We start from the raw sequence: 26,583 nt of genomic DNA on the forward strand, positions 1-26,583 counted from the left end.
TGAAAAATTCGGTCTGACAAAAGAAAGGAAAAGAAAAAAAGTGAAATATGATATATGCTATTTCATATCATATCAACATCTATCACAAAGTTAGATTTTGTATTACAAAGTTAAAATGTTTGCTCACTCGCAGTTTTTATAAATTTCGTCCTTTATGCCATGTCTGCCCCATAACAATTTAGATTTCCAAAGCCCCTAATTGAAAGAAAACTCCTTCACAGAGAACAGTATTTGTGTCAGTCATCCCCAAACCATGAACACCGATTGACAACCATGCATATATCCCTGTAATCAATGATTATTATTTTTTCTTTATAATTTCAATTTTGTATTATATAAGCATGTCATGGAACCACCTTGCCAGTGCACTTGCGGCGAGGGTTACAAACGTGGAAGCACAATGGGGGAATTTCTTCAAGAAAATATTTGACATGAAAAAAAACAAATAAACAAGCCTAAATAAAAACGAAGAGACGGGGTTTAATCCGTGCCAAAAACTGGCCATTAGAGATGGGGCGATGGGGGGGGGGGTCCACTTTCGAATATGCTCACTTATTGCCCAAAATTCCAAGAGGAGTGCACATGAGGGGCCACTACTCATCACGGCTTTGTGCCTTAATTGGGACACGTTCATACCACCTGTATCCCTTAATCCATACCTCAGTCACCAATCATTTATATTTATTCATCTTTGAGCACCTGGCAATTTTCTTTCTATCTTTTTCTCATCAAATGTAACCCCCCCCCCAAAAAAAATGCTTTATCCTTTTATCGCTTTCATTATCTCCCTCCCTTCGAGATTAGGCCACTATCATTCACGCAATTTATCTAACCAATTCTCTATACATCTCTCTATCTCTGTTAATGACTCCTTCACATTTAAACTTTTTCATTTCCCTTCTCCCATTCTAATTCACCTCGCCCCCGCTTTCTCACTATTACTTATACAGTGTAATCTTTGCATCTCTACATAGATCTATCTCATTTTCATTTCTCGCCCTCAATCAATTACTTTCCAAATTTGACAATTCATGGGACAATATTTAGAGTTTATAAAAATAATCCTACAATATTCTACAAATATTAATTACTATTTTTAGTAGGGAAACAAGTGTGTTTTGAGGGGCAAATCATATTTTGACCACACCCACCCCCCCCCCCCGATTCAATAAAAGCAACAAAGAGATGAAGCAAAAAGAATGACATTTTATGTAAATTTATTACTTTACAAATAAATACACACTAGAAATTTGTGAAACAATTTTATCTTGTCACCTGTCCTATGACTTTATAAACATGATTAAAAGTGGAACATGGATTTAAATAAAATGTATTTTTCATATCATTATATATCATATTATTCATAGATATTTCCACTTAAAAGAGATGAGGATTTCTGTAATATCATGAAGAGGAACTCACAGTGTTGTAATTTATTCTTCTCCTTTTTTCCTCTTCCACCCCTCTTCTTTTTCTTCTTCTCTTCCTCCCCTCTTCTTTTCTTCTTCTCTTCCTCCTTCTTGGTTGTCTTCTTTTCTACCTATTGTTCATTTGTATTATCATGACCTATTATCATTAACATTATAATAATTTTATGATAATCATAAAATATATCCACAATGTCAATATAATGATTATTTTCTTTGAAAAAATGAAAATTAGTACTTTTGTTAATGTTCAAATTTTTAAACCGTTTTTAGGATACTTGAGGGTGAACAGTAATTTAGTTCCCTTGCCAGGTGCTACCAGGTCCATGACGTCACCTCTTCAACAGTCTTGACTCTTGAACAATCTGAAATAAGAAGAATCGGTGAAAACAACTTTAGCAACTCAACTTGATAACAGTAAAGTGTTCACATACATTTACATGTATGATGTATCTCTAAAAGATTATGAAAGAGCCTTTTGAGATTGCAATCACAGACATAATTAAAAAAAATATAGAATGTTAAATGAAACTTGGGTAAATAGCTTTCGAATATCATTTTTTATATACTTATAATTAAAGTCAGAATATATTTAATTTCAATCAAGTCATTTGTGAAAATTTTCATATGTGGTGTTACTTGAAAATATACCCTTCTACTACTACTATTTATTCTTAAATGCACTTAAATTGCGTTTATGCTTGTAAGCTCTCATTGTTAGCCTCTTTGTTGAGATTCTAATAAAAAATATAAATCAACTGAATCTGAATCTCTTGCAAAAGTTAAGTGGAAAATAATTGTTACAATAGTATAGATCCAATAGCCTTCCTAGATTTTGTTTTCACTTTGACGAGTTGCAATGTTGTTGCTCTTACATTTTTTGTGAATGCATTCCATAATAATATCATTAATTGAAATATTAAGAGGGCTCAGTTGCCAATTGAAACTTGAATTTCTATAAAAATTCACGAGATTCATATTGTCCATTTTTGTGAGTAAAATTAAGATGTATTTATTACAAGATGTGGATGAATTTTAAGAGATTCATATTTGAAAATTACTAGAACAGGACATCACATTTGCAACTGCTCTTAAGAATAATAAATTAGACAAGAATAAATATTACCGTACAGTAGTATACTTGTATTTACAAGTAGAATATTCAATAAACACAACTTTATATAAAGACTCACCTTCATACTAGAAGCTTGACCCCCTGATCCAAAGAGAAATTTCTTATTCAATCGCAGACAGTGGTAGAGTGTCTGGACTTCCCTCTCCTTCCAGTTGCTGTGCCCCTTTCTCTCTTTACCTCTTCTCACCGTTTGTGTGGGTCACCTGTTAAAAAGTGAATACCAAATTTTTCATATAGTAACAGATGAAAATGAATTCATATTTACATTTTGTATAAACAACAACAACTGAAGTCCCTTCTTTAAAAAATATATTTTTATCATTACAGATTTTGTCAAATATATTTGACAGGGGTGTTGGTACAGTTATACAGAATATTTTATTTTAAGGCAAATGAGGTATAGTCTTTCAACCTTGAAATGGTTTGATGAACATACTAAGAATCGGGATTCAAATTTGAACCTTAGGGGTTGGTACAATAAGGGTTGCTAATGAGAGCAATTATACCCATTTGTGCACCTTTATGGGTGTAGCATAAGTTATATTAATCATCATATAGGGCGCAGATTTGAACCATATAATTGAGGTTAAAAATTTGAACATCTTTAATCTTTAAGTATTATGCACCTTAAAAGGTTGAATGTTGCCCCTTTTATTGGGCAAACGAACTTTATGGGTGCAAACAAAAACAAGGCCACTTTTTTTGCACCTTTTATCACTTACTAAGGAAAGTACAAGTGATTCATTTAGGCTTCATTTTTTTTATGTTAGAAAAATGATTTACACACTCAATGTATGAATACTACTAGTGAAGATAGGTTTTGATAAGTAATTGTAGGCCCTATAATTCTATTATTCATACAATTAGGGATTTTCTTTACTTCAAATTGCCAGTTTTTGTTTTCTAAAAAATCACCCCTTTAGTAACTGATCTAAAAGAAATTCTCTTTACAGTAAATAGGTAAAAGGAATAGAATATACTATGAGGAGTTCTTAATAACAGTCATCAAGAGAATTTAATTTGTCATGGTTATTTTTATTCACAGATCAGAAACCAAATCCTGTAGTTACCAGTAATTGAAATGCCTTTTCTCCAAGCATATTATTTGTGCACTGATTTGAAAATTAATAGAAATTAATCCATCATAGATGTACATTAATATCTTTATTAGATATTAACATACAACATAGTCATCAGTTTTTCGTGAAGTTACATGTCTTTTCAATTCAGTGTTTAACTTAATTAGTTCAGTGTGAAATTTGTCCCCCCCCCCCCCCCTCCTTTACCTTCCTGTTCAGTAGTCTCCATTCTTCATTAACACAGGGGGTGACCCAGGAATTTCTAAATTATTTTATCACCTTTATTACACACCAATCACTTTGTTGTTTTTTCTGAATGAAGAGGGAACCCCCCCCCTTGCTGCTAGGGTCTTATACTCTACACATGTTATTGAAGTGCACATCTACCAACTAATAAATCATCTAGGCCTCTACTCCTGGCACTAGAAACTAATATCATATTAGAGCTAGACACCCTATTCCATAGCTCTATCATAAACCCAGGGGGCTCCATCACCGTAGCGTCGGCAGCGGAGGACTCGTCTCCCAAAGGTCTAAGTTACAACCTACACATATACTAGATTGTATTTGAATTTTGATGTCAGAGTTAAAAAGTCAGGCTAAAGATTAGACATAGAATAGATCTAAAGTAACTTTTGTAGTTCTAGTAGATCTATGTTACTTGTTTCATATAAATGATATATAGGCCCCACAAATGATTAGTTTACTAATGATGTAAACACAATTTTGGGGCCCTGAGCTAGATCTATTCTAGATCTCTTGTATTGCTAAACTAGATTAGGTCTCGATTTTGATCTATTAATAAAAATATGAATGGAAGGAGCCCCAGCCAGACTCAGTCCAGGGGCAGGGCTGCACTACCTCATTCACTGGCCAGGACCAAGGCCCAAACCAGGGTAGGCCTAGACTAGAGTCTAGACTAAATTGTAGGGCCAGCTCAGCTCACCTAAGTAACTAAGACAAGTTAAACTTAGATTTTTTTAGAGCTAGACTAAGTCTAAATTAGACCCTAGACTTGATCTAGTCCTAGATAGAAAACTATACAATAGATCTAGGTTGGTTGGTGTTGGAGTTGAGTTGGCGCTCTTCAATCTGGTAGATTATCTGCGCCAATCTAGATCTAGACTAGCACTTAATAAAGGGGCCAAGCTTTTACTTGCTAGGGCCTGGCCCTGCATTGACACTGACAGTGACATGCCTAAATTATTTTAAGGGTTTTTTTTTTTAATCTCCGAACATAGGCTCAGCACAACTAATTATTTAGGCCTGGTCTAGGCCCTCACGGTGAGTGACAGAGCTGTTTTGTATAGACTCTAGAGTGTCTAGTCTAGACTTCTAGTCTAATCTTAGACAGTTCGGCTCTAAGTCTAACGTTAGACTAGGCCTAACGAGTAATGTTAACATAGGGCCTAGGCCCTAGATCTTTCCAGGAAGAACAGTGATGCTCTTAAAAAACCTTTAATTTCAAATCAATGAATGAAAATGTCCAATAAAATGTTGTGAAGATTAATTAAAACTGTTTTCTGTCAGTGTTCATCCCATGAATTATTTGTGTTTATCCGCCGCCGAACCTTAAAATCAATGTTCAATGTCGTGAAGATTATTTAACACTGTTCTGTTGTTGTTGATTCCATGCATTATTTGTCTTTGTCAGACGCCGGAACCTCCGGCTAGCACTGCCGGCGTTGTACGGCTAAGAGCAGCCGGAGAGTATCCGAGCAATCATTACATAAAATTGACGGCGATAATGATTTATTTAAAACATCTCCTCATACTTAGAAACTTTTAATTTTGGTCAGAACGTGAGATATATCTATTATCTACGATATACAACAATGGAAATTTGATACATACCAAAATAGGCCTCTATCCCGTCTAAATAGAAAGCCCGAGACCCTTTTTCGCAAGAGCTTCCTGCGGCTGAAAAATGACAACTTATGCCAAGTTTATGTCAACAGGCTCGTTCATGACTATTCAGTTTATGTAATGATGATTAAATCGCGTCATAAGCTAAAACAATACATAAATATTTTTATGCAACGAAATTTATGTCAACGACATAAGCTATGCATGATTTTATGTCATGATCGAAGTTTATGTCATTATGACATAAACTTTTATGCAACAGGGCCCAGAACTGATTTGCCAAAAACCCTTCAAATTTATTACATTTGTGGGTAAAGTGCATTATTACATTTGTGGGTGAAATTATTACATTTGTGGGTAGAGTGTTATTACATTTGTGGTCGTTATTACATTTGTGGGTAAAGTGTTATTACATTTGTGGGCGTTATTACATTTGTGGGCGTTATTACATTTGTGGGTGCAACACCCCCCCCCTTTCCAAAAAGTGAGGAGACGCGTCGCCCCTGTCCCTTGGGATTTCCACCAATGTATGCAATTTGATTTGAAATAAAAGAAAAACCTACACTGTTAGAAAATTTGTCCTTAAAATAAAAGAAGTTCCTGCAGATCTTACCAAATTGCGTAATCTTACAGGAAATTGGTATTGGGTGTATGGAACCTTACAAATTTCCTTTAATAAAACACCCTTTTCCCCTTTTTAAACAGACCTGATCTGTTAAATGCAGAAAAATTCCTGTTTTATGAATTTACAGAACGATTCTGTGATTGCTCTTTGCAAAATAGTCTTTATTTTTTCTGTAAAATCATGGTATTTTTAACAGTGTACATAGTCTTTGTAGTCGAAAAACCCCAAATAACACCCCTAAATTCCTTTAAAAAAATATATGAATGATAATTTTCATGGAGTATTCTCAAGTTGTCCGATTGTCCTAGTCCTTGAATTCACCACTCGTGACGTTGTCCTAAATGTCTCCGGTTCTGTCCTAATACGATTTGGATGCTGTCCGCACAGAACGCCGGCAAATTTATTTAGATAATCTTGTCCTAGGACAGTCCCAGGAAAGTCCTACGACGATACGCTGACAACCCTGGTTGTGTCCTAGGACAAGATCATTTCCATAATCTTTTACGGAATTTGGTTGCGGACAGCATGCCGAAATGACAAAAGTTGCTTCCGCCACCCTTCCTGGTCTTGTCCGCGCCCTAGTGGAAAACCGCCTTAATGAAATTTGGGAGACTGCAAAAGACTGAACTGCTGAATGGTCTTGACGAGGCAGACCCCGAGTGCCATCCCCGGGGGGGGGGGCACTCGACCAAAAAAGTGGTGGTGGTGTGCCGCGGGCGAGACAAAAAACGGGGGCCTTGGAGCGGGCTTATTGTAAAACGGAGGGTCCTCGGAACGGGCTTCGGAACGGGCTTCGGAACGACAAATGTTTGTGAAAACGGGGGTCCTTGGAACGGATCGCCAGCGTGTGAGTGCGTATGCATCCCTATGGAACGGTCATGCGTGCATGATGCAGCTAGCGCGGCCTCCGCCGGGGGAGCTCTGCGGCCACTTTTCACCAAATTGCAGCTCATTCAATGCGATCGGAGCGGCGTAACGAAAAATATGCGAAGCTTTGGAGCGGATTTCTCTCTTCTTTTTTCTCGATAAGAAGAAAATGCTATGCCTTGGAGCGGCTTTCTTTGTTCTTTTTCTCAACAAGGCAAAAATGCTATGCCTTGGAACGGAAATTTGAGTGTGAAAATGGGGGTCCCCTCCGCGGCACATACCCACTATGCATTATATACTGAGTGCCCCCCCCCCCGGGCTGCCATCATGGCAGTATGATACATTGATATAGGTTAAAATGATGACATGAGAAAAAAAATGTACGGATGTTCTAAACCCCCTACCCAATCGTGAACTGACATGTACCTATATAAATGATCTAAACATACTTTAAGAAAATGTACGAGTTATGAGTCATAAAGCGAAGAGCATTCTCTTATTTCATGAGGCAATGAATGCCAAAAATTGGGTGTTTTATGTATAATGGATGTATAAGCAATGATTGTTTTGGGATTACTAATATGAAAATTGTTGGAACCTCTGGTATTGTGTTCATGAACCTGGGTATTGCGTATAAACATTGAATTTAAACTGCGTGGAACCAAGTGATTAGTATTGAACATAAAATTTGCACTTCGTAAGATATTGAGATCAGGGCCCTGTTGCATAAAAGTTTATGTATTGATTTATGTCATGATTTATGTCACGATTTACGTCATATAGCATAAATCATGACATAAACACAAATAATGACATAAATCCGTTGCATAAAGCTTTATGTCTGAAATCATGACATAAAATCATGACATAAATCCATTTGAATGACATAAATTTATGTCGTGATTAAAATCAAGACATAAGCGGCGGCTTTCCGCAATAAGTGACTTAAGGGTACTTTTACGATTATTTTCTATAATTGTGTCCTCTGTAATTCGATGATATTTTGAGTTTTACTTGGACTTTCGAAATAATTTTTGTGTCATTGGATAGCGTATGATGTATTCTTTCAATATTTGAAAAACTAACAATCATAAATATTTCCCTTATTTTTATAAGCAAAACTAGTCCCAAGCATAATAGTTAATGTGTTTACTTCGTTGAGGATAGGACATTTTCCTTAGAATGATAACATAATTTATATCAACGCCACATATTTTTCAAGCACAACCCCTCCCTCCCAAAATAATGATAATAACTCTGACTTTCAGTCTAGAATCGCCCCTTTTGTGCTTAATTCAAATGTGATTAAACAAGAAATTTGGTACCCACACTGGATGATTTCAAGTCCGGTGTTGGCGTTGGTATTGGAATTTGAATTGCTTCTCGTAGCTTTAAAATCTATTTTGTGTGTCAGAATTCATGTTGCCATGGTAACGGCATATTATATGACATAAAATTGGTAAAAACTTTCAGTTTTAATTACTAGATCAATTTTTAACCAATTTTCATGAAATTTGGTTCATATATTGAGTTTGAGGTAAAGATGTGAGAGACACATATTTTATGTGTGTCGGAAATCATGTTGCCATGGTTACCACATACTATTTGCCCCAAATTAGGTAAAAATCTATTGGTTCCTGCTTCTTGGTTAGTTTTCAACCAATTCTCATGAAATTTGGCTCACACATTGGTCTCGAGGTAAAAAAGTAAAGGACATATTTTTTTAATGTGTCGGAATCGTGTTGCCGTGGTAACAATATATATGTCAGAAATTAGGCAAAATCTTGCGGTTCAAACTACTTCATAAGTAATGCTCATGACTTGCTAGTGGAGGTCTCCTTCACAGAGAACAATATTTGTATCAGTCATTCCCAAACCATGAACACCGATTGCAAACCATGCATATATCCCTGTAATCAATGATTAATTTTTTTTTTTTTAATTTAAATTTTGTATTTTATAAGCATGTCATGGAACCACCTTGCCAATGCAGTTGGGGCGAGGGTTACAAATGTGGAAGCACAATGAGGGAATTTCTTCAAGAAAATATTTGACAGAAAAAAAACAAACAAGCCTAAATAAAAAAGAAAAGAGACGGGGTTTAATCCTTGCCCAAAACTGGCGATTAGAGATGGGGCGATTGGGGGGGGGGTCCACTTTAAAATATGCTCACTTATTGCCCAAATTCCAAGAGGAGTGCACATGAGGGGCCACTACTCATCACGGCTTTGTGCCTTAATTGGGACACGTTCATACCACCTGTATCCCTTAATCCATACCTCTGTCACCAATCATTTACATTTATTCATCTTTGAGCACCAGGACATTTTCTTTCTCTCTCATCAAATGTAACCCCCCCCCCCCCCCGAAAAAAGATGCTTTATCCTTTTATCGCTTTCATTATCTCCCTCCCTCCGAGATTAGGCCACTATCATTCACGAAATTTATCTTTACAATTCTCTATACATCTGTCCCTCTCTGTTAATGACTCTTTCACATTTATACTTTTTCATTTCTCTTTTCCCTTTCTAATTCACCTCGCCCGCGCTTTCTCATTATTACTTATACATTGCATCTCTACATAGATCTATCTCATTTTCATTTCTCGCCCTCAATTACTTTCCAAATTTGATAAAAACAATCCTACAATTTTCTACAAATATTAATACTATTTTTGGTAGGGAAACAAGTTTGTTCTAAGGGGCAAATCATATTTTGACCACCCTCACCCCCCACCCCCGATTCAATAAAATAAAGAGATGAAGCAAAAAGAATGACATTTCATGTAAATTTATTACTTTTAAAATAAATAAACACTAAAATTTGTGAAACAATGTTATCTTGTCACCTGTCCTATGACTTTATAAACATGCCAAAGTGGAACTTGGATTTAGATAAAATGTTTTTTTCATACATTATATATTATACTATTCATAAATATTTCCACTTAAAGATGAATATTTCTGTAATATAATGAAGAGGAACTCAGTGTTGTTATTTATTCTTCTTCTCCTTTTCTCCTCTTCCACCCCTCTTTTTCTTCTTCTCCTCCTCCTTCTTGGTTGTCTTCTTTTTTACTTATTGTTTATTTGTATTAATATGACCTATCATCATTTACATTATAATAATTCTATGATAATCATAAAATATATTCACAATGTCAATATAATGATTATCATCTTTGAAAAATGAAAATTAGTACTTTTGTTAATTTTCAAATTTTTAAAGCGTTTTTAGGATACTTGAGTAATAGATTTATGAACAGTAATATAGTTCCCTTGCCAGGTGCTACCAGGTCCATGACGTCACCTCTTCAACAGTCTTGACTCTTGAACAATCTGAAATAAGAAGAATCAGTGAAAACAACTTTAGCAACTCAACTTGATAATAGCAGAGTGTTCACATACATTTACATGTATGATGTATCTCTAAAAGATTATGAAAGAGCCTTTTGAGATGGCAGTCACAAGCATAATTAAAAAAATATAGAATGTTAAATAAAAATTGGGTAAATAAAAATTGGGTAAATAGCTTCCGAATATTATTTTTTTATATCCTTATAATTAAAGTCAGAATATATTTAATTTCAATCAAGTCATTTGAGAAAATTTTCATATGTGGTGTTACTTGAAAATGAAAATATACCCTTCTACTACTACTACTATTATTTTATTCACAAATGCACTTAAATTGCGTTTATGCTTGTAAGCTCTCATTGTTAGTCTCTTTGTTGAGATTCTAATAAAATATAAATCAACCAAATCTGAATCTCTTGCAAAAGTTAAGTGGAAAATAATTGTTACAATAGTATGGATCCAATAGCCTTCCTAGATTTTGTTTTCACTTTGACGAGTTACATTGTTGTTGCTCTTACATATTTTTGAAAATGCATTCCACAATAATATTATCATTAATTGAAATATTAAGAGGGATCAGTTGTCTATTAAAACTTGAATTTCTATAAAAATTCATGAGATTGATATTATCCATTTTTGTGAGTAAATTTAAGATGAATTTATTACAAGATGTGGATGAATTTTAAGAGATTCATCTTTGAAAATTACTATAACAGGACATCACATTTACAACTGCTCTTAAGAACAATAAAATAAACAAGAATAAATATTACCGTACAGTAGTAGACTTGTATTTACAAGTAGAATGTTCAATAAACTCAACTTTACATAAAGACTCACCTTCATAATAGGAGCTTGACCCCCTGATCCAAAGAGAGACTTCTTATTCAATGGCAGACCGTGGTAGAGTGTCTGGACTTCCCTCTCCTTTCAGTTGCTGTGCCCCTTTCTCTCTATACATGTACCTCTTCTCACCGTTTGTGTGGGTCACCTGTTAGAAAAGTGAATACCAAATTTTTCATATAGTAACAGATGAGAATGAATTCATATTTACATTTTGTATAAAAAACAACTGAAGTCCCTTCTTTAAAAAAATATATTTTTATCATTACAGATTTTGTCAAATATATTTGACAGGGGTGTTGGTACAGCTAAACACAATATTTTATTTTAAGGCAAATGAGGTCTAGTCTTTCAACCTTGAAATGGTTTGATTAATACACTTAAAATCGGGATTCAAATTTTAACCTTAGGGGTTGGTACAATAAGGGGTGCTAATTGTTTATGGGTGAAGCATAAGTTATATTAATCACCATATAGGGCGCAGATTTGAACCATGTAATAGAGGTTAAAAATTTGAACATTTTTAATCTTAAGTATTATGCACCTTTATAAAAGGTTAAATGTTTCCCCTTTTATTGTTTAAACAAACTTTATGGGTGCAAACAATAGCAAGGCAACTTTTTTGCACCTTTATCACTTAGGGTGCAATATTAAAATGATAGTACAAGTGATTCATTTAGGCTTTATTTTTTTTAAATGTTAGAAAAATGATTCACACACTCCATAGATAAATACTTCTAATGAAGATAGGTTTTGATAGGTAAGAAAATTGTAGGCCCTATAATTCTATTATTTATACAATTAGGAATTTTCTTTAACTTCAAATTGCCAGGGTTTGTTTTCTAAAAAAAAAAAAAGCACTCCTCTAATAATTGATCTAAAAAAAATCCTCTTTACAGTAAATAGGTAAAAGGAATAGAATGTACTATGAGGAATTCTTAATAACAGTCATCAAGAGAACTTCATTTATCATGGTTATTTTTATCCACAGATCAGAAACCAAATCCTGTAGTTACCAGTAATTGAAATGCCTTTTCTCCAAGCACATTATTTGTGCACTGTTTTGTAAATTAATAGAAAAGGCATTTGATAATTTTTTTAACCTGTTTAACAAATCAAGGAACTAAAATGTGTATCTATCATAGATGTACTTTAATATCTTTATTAGATATTAACATACAACGTAGTCATCAGTTTTCGTGAAGTTACATGTCTTTTCAGTTCAATGTTTAACTTAATTAGTTCAGTGTGTAATTCTTTTTTTTCTCCCCCCCCCCCTTCTTTCCCTTCCTGTTCAGTAGTCTCCAGTCTTCGTTAACACAGAGGGTGACCCAGGATTTTCTAAATTATTTTATCTTCTTTATTACACACCAATCACTTTGTTGTTTTTTTCTGAACGGAGAGGGACCCCCCCCCCACTCGCTGCTAGGGTCTTATACTCTACACATGTTATTGTAGTGCACATCTACCAACTAATGAATCATCTAGGCCTCTACTCCTGGCACTAGAAAACAATATTATATTAGAGCTAGACACCCTATTCCATACATGTAGCTCTACCATAAACCTAGGGGGCTCCATCACCGTAGCGTCGGCAGTGGAGGACCCGTCTCCCAAAGGTCTAAGTTTAATTGTATTTGAATTTTGATGTCAGAGTTAAAAAGTCAGGCTTAAGATTAGACATAGAATAGATCTAAAGTAACTTTTGTAGTTCTAGTAGATCTATATTACTTGTTTCATATAGATGATATATAGGCCCAACAAATGATTAGCTTACTATAAATGATGTAAACACAGTTTCAATTTTGGGCCCTGAGCTAGATCTATTCTGGATTTCTTGTATTGCTAAACAGTTACTAGATTAGGTCTCGATTTTGATCTATTAATAAAAGCATGAATGGAAGGAGCCCCAGCCAGACTCAGTCCAGGGGCAGGGCTGCACCACCTCATTCACTGGCCAGGACCAAGGCCCAAACAAGGGTAGGCCTAGTCAATTGTAGGGCCAGCTCAGCTCACCTAGGTAAGATAAGTTTAACTTAGAAATTTTTAGAGCTAGACTAAGTCTAAATTAGACCCTAGACTCTAGATAGATAACTAGATAACGAGAGATCTAGATCTACACAAGAACTTAATAACGGGGCCAAGCTATTACTTGCTAGGGCCTAGCCCTGCATTGACACTGACAGTGACATGCCTAAATTTCAGTTGTTTTTTTTAAATCTCCGAACATAGGCTCAGCATTACTGCGGCAGCCCGAACACGTGACACTGTCTGAAGACGTGTCGGGGTCCCCGGGGCAAGGCTCAGCACAACTAATTATTTAGGCCTGGGCTAGGCCCTCACGGTGAGTGACAGAGCTGTTTTGTATAGACTCTAGTGTGTCTAGTCTAATCGTAGTTAGACAGTCCGGCTCTAACGTTTGGCTAGGCATAATAAGTACCGTTAACGTAGATCTAGGCCTAGATCTTTCCAATTCCAGGGAGAGCAGGGATGCTTTTAAAAAAACTTTAATTTCAAATCAATGAAAATGTCCAATAAAATGTAGTGAAGATTAATTAAAACTGTTTTCTGTCAGTGTTCATCCCATGAATTATTTGTGTTTATCCGACGCCGGAACCTTAAAATCAATGTTCAATGTCGTGAAGATAATTTAACACTGTTCTGTTGGTGTTGATTCCATGCATTATTTGTCTTTGTCAGACGCCGGAACCTCCGGCTAGCACTGCCAGCGGTGTACGGCTAAGAGCAGCCGGAGAGTATCCGAGCAATCGTTACATAAAATTGACGGCGATAATGATTTATTTAAAACATCTCTTCATACTTAGAATCTTTGAATTTTGGTCAGAACATGAGATATATCTATGATCTATGATATACAACAATGAAAATTTGATACATACCAAAATATGCCTCTTTCCCGTCCAAATAGGAAGCCGAAGACCCTTTTTCGCAAGAGCTTCCTGCGGCTGAAAAATGACAACTTATGCCAAGTTTATGTCAACAGGCTCGTTCATGACTATTCAGTTTATGTATATCGCGTGATAACTTGACATAAGCTAAAACAATACATAAATATTTTTATGCAACGAAATTTATGTCAACGACATAAGCTATGCATGATTTTATGTCATGATCGAAATTTATGTCATTATGACATAAATTTTTATGCAACAGGGCCCAGGGCCCTGTTGCATAAAAGTTTATGTATTGATTTATGTCATGATTTATGTCACGATTTATGTCATATAGCATAAATCGTGACATAAACACAAATATTGACATAAATCCGTTGCATAAAGCTTTATGTCTTAAATCACGACATAAAATCATGACATAAATCCATTTGAATGACATAAATTTATGTCGTGATTAAAATCAAGACATAAACGGCGGCTTTCTGCAATAAGTGACTTAAGGGTAATTTTACGATCATTTTCTATAATTATGCCCTCTGTAATTTGATGATATTTTGAGTTTTACTTGGACTTTCAAAATAATTTTTGTGTCATTGGATAGCATATGATGTATTCTTTCAATATTTGAAAAACGAACAATCATAAATCTTTCCCTTATTTTTATAAGCAAAACTAGGCCTAAGCATAATAGTTAATGTGTTTACTTCGTTGAGGATAGGACATTTTCCTTAGAATGATGACATAATTTATATCAACGCCACATATTTTTCAAGCACCACCCTACCTCCCAAAATGATGATAATAACTCTGACTTTCAGTCTAGAATCGCCCCTTTTGTGCCTAATTCAAATGTTATTAAAAAAGAAATTGGTATATACATTGGGTGATTTCAAGTCCAGTGTTGGCGTTGGTATTGGAATTTGAATTGCTTCCCGTAGGTTTAAAATCTATGTTGTGTGTCAGAAATCATGTTGCCATGGTAACGGCAAATTATATGATATAAAATTGGTAAAAAAAACTTTCAGATTTAATTACTAGATACTACTATTACTATTACTACTTCAACCAATTCGCATGAAATTTTGTTTACATATTGAGTTTGAGGTGAAGATGTGAGAGACACATATTTTGTGTGTGTCGGAAATCATGTTGCCATGGTTACCACATACTATTTGCCCTAAATTAGGTAAAAATATATTGGTTCCTGCTTCTTGGTTAGTTTAAACCAATTCTCATGAAATTTGGCTCACACATTGGTCTCGAGGTAAAAATGTGCAGGACATATTTTTTAATGTGTCGGAATCGTGTTGCCATGGTAACAATATATGTGTCAAAAATTAGGCAAAATCTTGCGGTTCAAACTACTTCATCAGTTATGCTCATGGCTTGCTCGTGGAGGTCTTGGGTAAAGATTGGCAAGACATATTTTTTTCATAGTTTGAAACTGTTGCCATTGTAAGTTTGTAACGGCTAAGGGCAAGGGTATTTATCACCTTCATTGATAGTTCTAGTTTAATTTTCCTTCCCCGCAACAAAGTGCATATAGGACGTGCCTCGTTCATTTCATCATCCTTTTTAATATCGCCTTTTCTTTGTTAATTTTCTTTATTCAGGTTCATAGTCTAAAATGGTAGGCCTACAGGAAATACGAATTGTAATTTAAAAGAGGAAAGAAAAAGGAAATATGAAAAGGTCATCAAAATTGATAATTCATAGGTCATCCAATTCTTTTCGAAAATCTCAGATGCAGCTTCCCGCTTGCATTATCCATCTAGTTCTTAGTTAATAGTCTCGTTGGAGAAAGAAAGGGAGCATTATCATGAAAAATTCGGTCTGACAAAAGAAAGGAAAAGAAAAAAAGTGAAATATGATATATGCTATTTCATATCATATCAACATCTATCACAAAGTTAGATTTTGTATTACAAAGTTAAAATGTTTGCTCACTCGCAGTTTTTATAAATTTCGTCCTTTATGCCATGTCTGCCCCATAACAATTTAGATTTCCAAAGCCCCTAATTGAAAGAAAACTCCTTCACAGAGAACAGTATTTGTGTCAGTCATCCCCAAACCATGAACACCGATTGACAACCATGCATATATCCCTGTAATCAATGATTATTATTTTTTCTTTATAATTTCAATTTTGTATTATATAAGCATGTCATGGAACCACCTTGCCAGTGCACTTGCGGCGAGGGTTACAAACGTGGAAGCACAATGGGGGAATTTCTTCAAGAAAATATTTGACATGAAAAAAAACAAATAAACAAGCCTAAATAAAAACGAAGAGACGGGGTTTAATCCGTGCCAAAAACTGGCCATTAGAGATGGGGCGATGGGGGGGGGGTCCACTTTCGAATATGCTCACTTATTGCCCAAAATTCCAAGAGGAGTGCACATGAGGGGCCACTACTCATCACGGCTTTGTGCCTTAATTGGGACACGTTCATACCACCTGTATCCCTTAATCCATACCTCAGTCACCAATCATTTATATTTATTCATCTTTGAGCACCTGGCAATTTTCTTTCTATCTTTTTCTCATCAAATGTAACCCCCCCCAAAAAAAAATGCTTTATCCTTTTATCGCTTTCATTATCTCCCTCCCTCCGAGATTAGGCCACTATCATTCACGAAATTTATCTAACCAATTCTCTATACATCTCTCTATCTCTGTTAATGACTCCTTCACATTTAAACTTTTTCATTTCCCTTCTCCCATTCTAATTCACCTCGCCCCCGCTTTCTCACTATTACTTATACAGTGTAATCTTTGCATCTCTACATAGATCTATCTCATTTTCATTTCTCGCCCTCAATCAATTACTTTCCAAATTTGACAATTCATGGGACAATATTTAGAGTTTATAAAAATAATCCTACAATATTCTACAAATATTAATTACTATTTTTAGTAGGGAAACAAGTGTGTTTTGAGGGGCAAATCATATTTTGACCACACCCACCCCCCCCCCCCCCGATTCAATAAAAGCAACAAAGAGATGAAGCAAAAAGAATGACATTTTATGTAAATTTATTACTTTACAAATAAATACACACTAGAAATTTGTTAAACAATTTTATCTTGTCACCTGTCCTATGACTTTATAAACATGATTAAAAGTGGAACATGGATTTAAATAAAATGTATTTTTCATATCATTATATATCATATTATTCATAGATATTTCCACTTAAAAGAGATGAGGATTTCTGTAATATCATGAAGAGGAACTCACAGTGTTGTAATTTATTCTTCTCCTTTTTTCCTCTTCCACCCCTCTTCTTTTTCTTCTTCTCTTCCTCCCCTCTTCTTTTCTTCTTCTCTTCCTCCTTCTTGGTTGTCTTCTTTTCTACCTATTGTTCATTTGTATTATCATGACCTATTATCATTAACATTATAATAATTTTATGATAATCATAAAATATATCCACAATGTCAATATAATGATTATTTTCTTTGAAAAAATGAAAATTAGTACTTTTGTTAATGTTCAAATTTTTAAACCGTTTTTAGGATACTTGAGGGTGAACAGTAATTTAGTTCCCTTGCCAGGTGCTACCAGGTCCATGACGTCACCTCTTCAACAGTCTTGACTCTTGAACAATCTGAAATAAGAAGAATCGGTGAAAACAACTTTAGCAACTCAACTTGATAACAGTAAAGTGTTCACATACATTTACATGTATCTCTAAAAGATTATGAAAGAGCCTTTTGAGATTGCAATCACAGACATAATTAAAAAAAATATAGAATGTTAAATGAAACTTGGGTAAATAGCTTTCGAATATCATTTTTTATATACTTATAATTAAAGTCAGAATATATTTAATTTCAATCAAGTCATTTGTGAAAATTTTCATATGTGGTGTTACTTGAAAATGAAAATATACCCTTCTACTACTACTATTTATTCTTAAATGCACTTAAATTGCGTTTATGCTTGTAAGCTCTCATTGTTAGCCTCTTTGTTGAGATTCTAATAAAAAATATAAATCAACTGAATCTGAATCTCTTGCAAAAGTTAAGTGGAAAATAATTGTTACAATAGTATAGATCCAATAGCCTTCCTAGATTTTGTTTTCACTTTGACGAGTTGCAATGTTGTTGCTCTTACATTTTTTTGTGAATGCATTCCATAATAATATCATTAATTGAAATATTAAGAGGGCTCAGTTGCCAATTGAAACTTGAATTTCTATAAAAATTCACGAGATTCATATTGTCCATTTTTGTGAGTAAAATTAAGATGTATTTATTACAAGATGTGGATGAATTTTAAGAGATTCATATTTGAAAATTACTAGAACAGGACATCACATTTGCAACTGCTCTTAAGAATAATAAATTAGACAAGAATAAATATTACCGTACAGTAGTATACTTGTATTTACAAGTAGAATATTCAATAAACACAACTTTATATAAAGACTCACCTTCATACTAGAAGCTTGACCCCCTGATCCAAAGAGAAATTTCTTATTCAATCGCAGACAGTGGTAGAGTGTCTGGACTTCCCTCTCCTTCCAGTTGCTGTGCCCCTTTCTCTCTTTACCTCTTCTCACCGTTAGTGTGGGTCACCTGTTAAAAAGTGAATACCAAATTTTTCATATAGTAACAGATGAAAATGAATTCATATTTACATTTTGTATAAACAACAACAACTGAAGTCCCTTCTTTAAAAAATATATTTTTATCATTACAGATTTTGTCAAATATATTTGACAGGGGTGTTGGTACAGTTATACAGAATATTTTATTTTAAGGCAAATGAGGTATAGTCTTTCAACCTTGAAATGGTTTGATGAACATACTAAGAATCGGGATTCAAATTTGAACCTTAGGGGTTGGTACAATAAGGGTTGCTAATGAGAGCAATTATACCCATTTGTGCACCTTTATGGGTGTAGCATAAGTTATATTAATCATCATATAGGGCGCAGATTTGAACCATATAATTGAGGTTAAAAATTTGAACATCTTTAATCTTTAAGTATTATGCACCTTAAAAGGTTGAATGTTGCCCCTTTTATTGGGCAAACGAACTTTATGGGTGCAAACAAAAACAAGGCCCCTTTTTTGCACCTTTTATCACTTACTAAGGAAAGTACAAGTGATTCATTTAGGCTTCATTTTTTTATGTTAGAAAAATGATTTACACACTCAATGTATGAATACTACTAGTGAAGATAGGTTTTGATAAGTAATTGTAGGCCCTATAATTCTATTATTCATACAATTAGGGATTTTCTTTACTTCAAATTGCCAGTTTTTGTTTTCTAAAAAATCACCCCTTTAGTAACTGATCTAAAAGAAATTCTCTTTACAGTAAATAGGTAAAAGGAATAGAATATACTATGAGGAGTTCTTAATAACAGTCATCAAGAGAATTTAATTTGTCATGGTTATTTTTATTCACAGATCAGAAACCAAATCCTGTAGTTACCAGTAATTGAAATGCCTTTTCTCCAAGCATATTATTTGTGCACTGATTTGAAAATTAATAGAAATTAATCCATCATAGATGTACATTAATATCTTTATTAGATATTAACATACAACATAGTCATCAGTTTTTCGTGAAGTTACATGTCTTTTCAATTCAGTGTTTAACTTAATTAGTTCAGTGTGAAATTTGTCCCCCCCCCCTTCTTTACCTTCCTGTTCAGTAGTCTCCATTCTTCATTAACACAGGGGGTGACCCAGGAATTTCTAAATTATTTTATCACCTTTATTACACACCAATCACTTTGTTGTTTTTTCTGAATGAAGAGGGAACCCCCCCTTGCTGCTAGGGTCTTATACTCTACACATGTTATTGAAGTGCACATCTACCAACTAATAAATCATCTAGGCCTCTACTCCTGGCACTAGAAACTAATATCATATTAGAGCTAGACACCCTATTCCATAGCTCTATCATAAACCCAGGGGGCTCCATCACCGTAGCGTCGGCAGCGGAGGACTCGTCTCCCAAAGGTCTAAGTTACAACCTACACATATACTAGATTGTATTTGAATTTTGATGTCAGAGTTAAAAAGTCAGGCTAAAGATTAGACATAGAATAGATCTAAAGTAACTTTTGTAGTTCTAGTAGATCTATAATGTTACTTGTTTCATATAAATGATATATAGGCCCCACAAATGATTAGTTTACTAATGATGTAAACACAATTTTGGGGCCCTGAGCTAGATCTATTCTAGATCTCTTGTATTGCTAAACTAGATTAGGTCTCGATTTTGATCTATTAATAAAAATATGAATGGAAGGAGCCCAAGCCAGACTCAGTCCAGGGGCAGGGCTGCACTACCTCATTCACTGGCCAGGACCAAGGCCCAAACCAGGGTAGGCCTAGACTAGAGTCTAGACTAAATTGTAGGGCCAGCTCAGCTCACCTAAGTAACTAAGACAAGTTAAACTTAGATTTTTTTAGAGCTAGACTAAGTCTAAATTAGACCCTAGACTTGATCTAGTCCTAGATAGAAAACTATACAATAGATCTAGGTTGGTTGGTGTTGGAGTTGAGTTGGCGCTCTTCAATCTGGTAGATTATCTGCGCCAATCTAGATCTAGACTAGCACTTAATAAAGGGGCCAAGCTTTTACTTGCTAGGGCCTGGCCCTGCATTGACACTGACAGTGACATGCCTAAATTATTTTAAGGGTTTTTTTTTTTAATCTCCGAACATAGGCTCAGCACAACTAATTATTTAGGCCTGGTCTAGGCCCTCACGGTGAGTGACAGAGCTGTTTTGTATAGACTCTAGAGTGTCTAGTCTAGACTTCTAGTCTAATCTTAGACAGTTCGGCTCTAAGTCTAACGTTAGACTAGGCCTAACGAGTAATGTTAACATAGGGCCTAGATCTTTCCAGGAAGAACAGTGATGCTCTTAAAAAACCTTTAATTTCAAATCAATGAATGAAAATGTCCAATAAAATGTTGTGAAGATTAATTAAAACTGTTTTCTGTCAGTGTTCATCCCATGAATTATTTGTGTTTATCCGCCGCCGAACCTTAAAATCAATGTTCAATGTCGTGAAGATTATTTAACACTGTTCTGTTGTTGTTGATTCCATGCATTATTTGTCTTTGTCAGACGCCGGAACCTCCGGCTAGCACTGCCGGCGTTGTACGGCTAAGAGCAGCCGTAGAGTATCCGAGCAATCATTACATAAAATTGACGGCGATAATGATTTATTTAAAACATCTCCTCATACTTAGAAACTTTTAATTTTGGTCAGAACGTGAGATATATCTATTATCTACGATATACAACAATGGAAATTTGATACATACCAAAATAGGCCTCTATCCCGTCTAAATAGAAAGCCGAAGACCCTTTTTCGCAAGAGCTTCCTGCGGCTGAAAAATGACAACTTATGCCAAGTTTATGTCAACAGGCTCGTTCATGACTATTCAGTTTATGTAATGATGATTAAATCGCGTCATAAGCTAAAACAATACATAAATATTTTTATGCAACGAAATTTATGTCAACGGCATAAGCTATGCATGATTTTATGTCATGATCGAAATTTATGTCACTATGACATAAATTTTTATGCAACAGAGATGTTTTATGTTCAGTTTTTGTTATAATTGGATCAGTATGGGCTCAGTTAGGAGAACCTGTGTAAATTCTTATGGCAGTTTATGCAGTAGCAATAACGAATTAACATTTTTTTTTGGTTCCATTACCCCACGCAATATTAGCATAAGATAAATAAGATAATATGAAAGAATTGTATAATAATATAGACTTTGGCATTAACGTATCTTCAAGTTTAAACATTATACAAATAATTCTATAAATAATCATGAATTAACATGATAAATAAATAACGCATTCAAGTTCAAAGGTAGCTGGGAATACCAAATTTTATTTGTTATAGGGTGTTCAAAATGGGTATGTTTTACTCTTGTAGTTGAATTTGTATTCAGGTATACGTTGTACCCCAAACTTAATCGACGTTTCAATGCATCAATACTGATAGACACATTGGGTGTAAGTTGTTGAAATTTAGATCTCGTGTTTGTAAATTGATTTAGCGATGGCTGAGAAGTGTGAATCAGAGAAAGCTTCAAGCTCTTCACCGAACCTGATATGTCCATTATGTCTTGATATATTTGTCGAGGCGACAATCTTAACTTCATGTGGACACACATTTTGTAGGCGATGCCTCAAGATATACGATCTAACCCACCAGGACCTTGATCACATGGTCTGTCCTCTCTGCAGGGAGATCACAAAGTTGTCCGCCAACCGTGTCGATGATCTCCGCCTCAATGTCTCCATCCACGGATGCGTAGACGATTACCACATCAAGTGTGGTGGGATGAACGCTGTCCTCGAAATGCGACAAAAATGTTCTGGTTGCAAGCTTCAAGGAGATGCTGTCTCATTCTGCAGAACCTGTAATAACTACATATGTGATAAATGTTTGCATTGTCATCAATATCTGTCAGTCTTTGAAGATCATGAGATTGTATCCATGGATGATGTCATCGAAGGGAAGGTCAGCATTGGTCATTTATTCCAGAAGTGTTCCATCCACAAACCAGAGAACAAGGATATGTTTTGTGAGGATTGTAAGGTCTACATCTGTCACAAGTGCGTACTTGTTGGTCATAAAGCTCATGAAATCAAGAACCAGGTTGACTTTGAGCAGGAATTGCGACAGAAGGTAAATTTATTCATAATTATCACAGTAAAAAACGCTGTTTAAAATCTATATAACGCTGTTCACTATATGAACTTTACAGGAGTTGTTTAGAAGTTTAAACAACCAGACGTAATTTTTATTGAGAATCAAATATTAAAAATCAAACTTTGCTGTTTAAGAGTCTAAACATGCACTTTAAAGTCTATTTAAAGGTCAAGTCAACCTCAGAAAAAATGATGATTTGAATCAATAGAGAAATATCAGACAAGCACAATGCTGAAAATTTCATCAAAATCGGATATAATAAGAAAGTTATGACATTTCAGTGTTTCACTTATGTTTAACAAAGTAGTTATATGAACGAGCCAGTTACATCCAAATGAGAGATTCGATGATGTCATTCACTATTTATTTTGTTTTTGATTGTTTGAATTATACAATATTTCAATTTTCACGAATTTGACGATTAGGACCTCCTTGCCTGAAGCACAAAATGTTAAAATAATGGAATTCCACGTGTTCAGGGAGGAATGAAACTTCATTTCACATGACAATGACGAGAGAAAAAAAAATCATATTTCATATTATAAAAAAGAAATAGTGAGTGAGTGATGTCATCAGTTCCTCATTTGCATACGGACCGAGATGTGCAAATAACTGTTTTGTGAAATAAAGCGAAACTTTAAAATGCCATAACTTTCTCATTTTACATCCGATTTTGATGAAATTTTCAGTGTTAAGCTTGTTGAATTTTTCTCTTTTTATTCAATTGAAGTTTTTGTTGGGGTGGACTTGTCCTTTAAAGAATTAATGTAAGGTTAAACAGCTTGTATAAGAAAAGCTATTTCGAAAGCGTACACTCTTAAAATTTTAGGATCAATTTTTAACCATCACTTGGCAACATACTATCAACAATACCATTTGTTTAAAATCTGTCGAAAGTGGGTAAACTAATAATCGGGTAAAAATAAGTTGTTCTTAATTGGATAATAATTGCCCAGAATATATACATGTACATATTTTTTTATGAACATACATTACCCAAAACAGTGGACAGTATGTTGCCCAACATTTTAAGCAGGGGCCGCGAAAACAGGGGGTGGGCTGGGGGCTACAGCCTTCCACTTTTTTTTTCCAAAACCGTGTACAAAAACGTAAACATGACCATATGATTGTAATTTTTTGCATGGTCAGCCCTCACTTTGAAAACCGTTCCGCGGCCCCGAGGGCGATCATTGATGTCGATGATGAAAACAACAATGGTCACACCAGTTTTTATAATGCTTATGATGGTGATGACGATAATAATTATCACAATATTTTTATACATAAGATATTAAGAACATTAACAGTAAAAACAAAAAGGTAATATTGATAATTATAGAATAATGATAATAATAATAATGATTATGATGATGATGATGATATAAATGATAATAGTAATAACATGAATAATAATAGTTATAATAATGACATAGAAAATGAGAATATAGAAATATTGATTGATAAAATATAAATATCAATAATAATAGATGGTATTGAATACAGATTGACAATGATCCATAGTATTGTGTAATGCTATAATCTGTATTTAAATGTTGTTACATTTAATTCGTTTCTTTATTATTTATGTTGAACTACACTGATAATTATCATCGTTATTGTTTCAATGTGACATACAATTTTGTAATTATAATTATGTTCTGTCTCTTCAAGCTTATTCGGAATGTCGTATGTCATTCTATATGATTTATCTTTGTTTTATAGTATTAGTATTTATTAATTCCACCTTTATGCGATATTTCCAGATCTAACTCGTTGTTTTTACTTAACACTTTCAATTCGTAGGTGACAGACCTTGCTCAGCGATGTGCCGACAAGAAAGCAGAGCTGGAGAAGAACATTCAGAACATAGAAATACAACGTCATGAGGTACACACTGCAGTACAGACACTACTAAATGATGTCAGGCAAGCCTACAGCATCAAGGCCAAGGAGCTGGAAGAAAATCTTCGAAATCTCACCGAGCAAATAAATGCCTTAGAACGTAGTTTTGATGACGACCTCAACGTCTTGAAGTCAAAAGATCGACAGAGGATCAAGAGTATTTGTAGTTCAATTACTTTGGTAGATAATGGCAGACTGGGTCATCTTAAGACAGACACTCTATCTGCTAATATCTTGCTCTGTGAGGAACTAGATTCCATGCTGAAGGAGGCTACCGATCACACTTCTGCGTCAGCAATTACGAAGAAAGCACAGGAGAAGAGATTCAAACCAGCAGATGATACTCGCCTTGACCTCGGGAGCATCTCAGGATCAGATCCCAAGATGGAAGTTATTCATTGTGTTGATCTACGGGGAGTGATGTTCGGTATGACAAGGCACTCCAATAGCACTGTCGTTATCGTGTATGGGAGTAATGCACGAGGTATTGATACCATTGATTCAAATGGTGGAAAACAGCTGTATAAAAACATACCCATAAGTGACATGGAATGTTATGATCTGGTTTTGCAACGGGACGGGGCGTTATGCGTGTCCACTGGTACTACAGACGCCTACATCTACTCTCCCCTTGGCTCCAGGAAAGCAACAATCCACGTGAGAGACAATGGAAATTTTCTCAGAGTTAACAGAAGTCCATCAGATGAAATCATCATTACTAACTATGGAAAACAAGTCTATATCTATGACCCGACAGGATCCACTCTTAAACATACTGTTCAAACAGAGCACGATACGTGCCAGGCATCTACTACCAGGACGGGTTTGATTGTCACGAGTTCATGTTGGGACGTTCCAAGCGTGGTGACGGTCTATGACAGGGATGGGAATGCTGGTGAGTCTCTACAAGCTCCACGGGATGTCTTCCTGTATGCTGCCGTGGATGAGCAGGACAGGGTGTATGTAGCGAGTGTTGATATGAAGAATAATAATGTCGTGTTCAGACTCTATGATCTTGATGGTTTGAATCTGAAGGAAAGAGTTGAGTTCAAAGTACTTCATATGACATTGGGTTTCAATTTGTGTAACTTGGTTTCCCTCTCCCCAGACATGCTCGCCTTTGCTTGTTACAAGAAGTTATATTTCATCAAGGTATCACTGTAATCCACGTTATATCACACCATGTAGTATTGAAACTGACGTGCTTTCATCCTGCTACAAATTTACTCTAACACGTGTCGATATTCAATACTACATGTATATTACTTACCATGTGATATAATTTATTTGAAAAATGAAATATTTGCTGGTGAAAAATATATATTTTTTAAAGATATTGTTTCAGAGAAGTCTTGAAAATATACTATTTTGATTTCCTTACTACTAATAGTGTTTACATCTGAAGAATAAAATTTTTGTTTTTTAAATTCTTCCTTGAATTTGTCATAAGTCACTGTGAAAAGAATAAAAGCAATTGTCATTTGAGTATTAGTGAACAGGTGGAAATATGAATATTAATTTGTCAATATATAAATGTGCGTGTAAATATTAACTTTATCTCATTTATTGCATACAAGATATTGCATATAGAAATGAATTTAATACGATGCAAAGTATAATTACAAATCTTACATTATCTTTATATCATGAGAGGCTTTCTATGAATTATTTTAGAGAAAATTCATACAGATAGATTTATCATAATGCCAACGTTACAGCATTAAACTAAAGAGAAATCTCTTCTGCTGATATACTTCCACCATTCTGTAAAATAATGATTTTTGTGTTACTTAAATCCAATATCGCAATTACAATCGATAAAGCCGCAAATCATTTATAAGAAATACTATATTT

General features: G+C 34.7%; 1 protein-coding gene and 1 long non-coding RNA gene across 4 annotated transcripts; one reads left to right on the top strand and one right to left on the bottom strand.

Annotated features, from left to right (window-relative positions):
• Positions 1–1,171: 1,171 nt before the first annotated feature.
• Positions 1,172–21,663, bottom strand: LOC121427610. Of its 3 annotated transcripts, XR_005971704.1 has the most exons (4): positions 21,416–21,663; positions 18,554–18,698; positions 2,621–2,765; positions 1,174–1,792 (listed from the first exon to the last, which is right to left on the bottom strand). It is a non-coding gene; the product is annotated as an uncharacterized LOC121427610 (long non-coding RNA). The 3 variants fall into 3 exon arrangements; XR_005971705.1 differs by lacking the exons at positions 18,554–18,698; positions 21,416–21,663 and adding an exon at positions 5,496–5,525 and having other exon boundaries at positions 1,172–1,792; XR_005971703.1 differs by lacking the exons at positions 1,174–1,792; positions 2,621–2,765 and adding an exon at positions 17,089–17,725.
• Positions 21,664–22,170: 507 nt separating this feature from the next.
• Positions 22,171–26,003, top strand: LOC121428064 (E3 ubiquitin-protein ligase TRIM71-like). The gene is made up of 2 exons (XM_041624639.1): positions 22,171–22,803; positions 24,631–26,003. Exons 1-2 carry the CDS (start codon positions 22,171–22,173, stop codon positions 25,891–25,893), a joined length of 1,896 nt encoding a protein of 631 aa, XP_041480573.1. The 3' UTR covers positions 25,894–26,003.
• Positions 26,004–26,583: the final 580 nt, after the last annotated feature.

This window comes from Lytechinus variegatus, chromosome 14, assembly GCF_018143015.1.
Source record: "Lytechinus variegatus isolate NC3 chromosome 14, Lvar_3.0, whole genome shotgun sequence".
In the NCBI taxonomy this organism is placed as follows: domain Eukaryota; kingdom Metazoa; phylum Echinodermata; class Echinoidea; order Temnopleuroida; family Toxopneustidae; genus Lytechinus; species Lytechinus variegatus.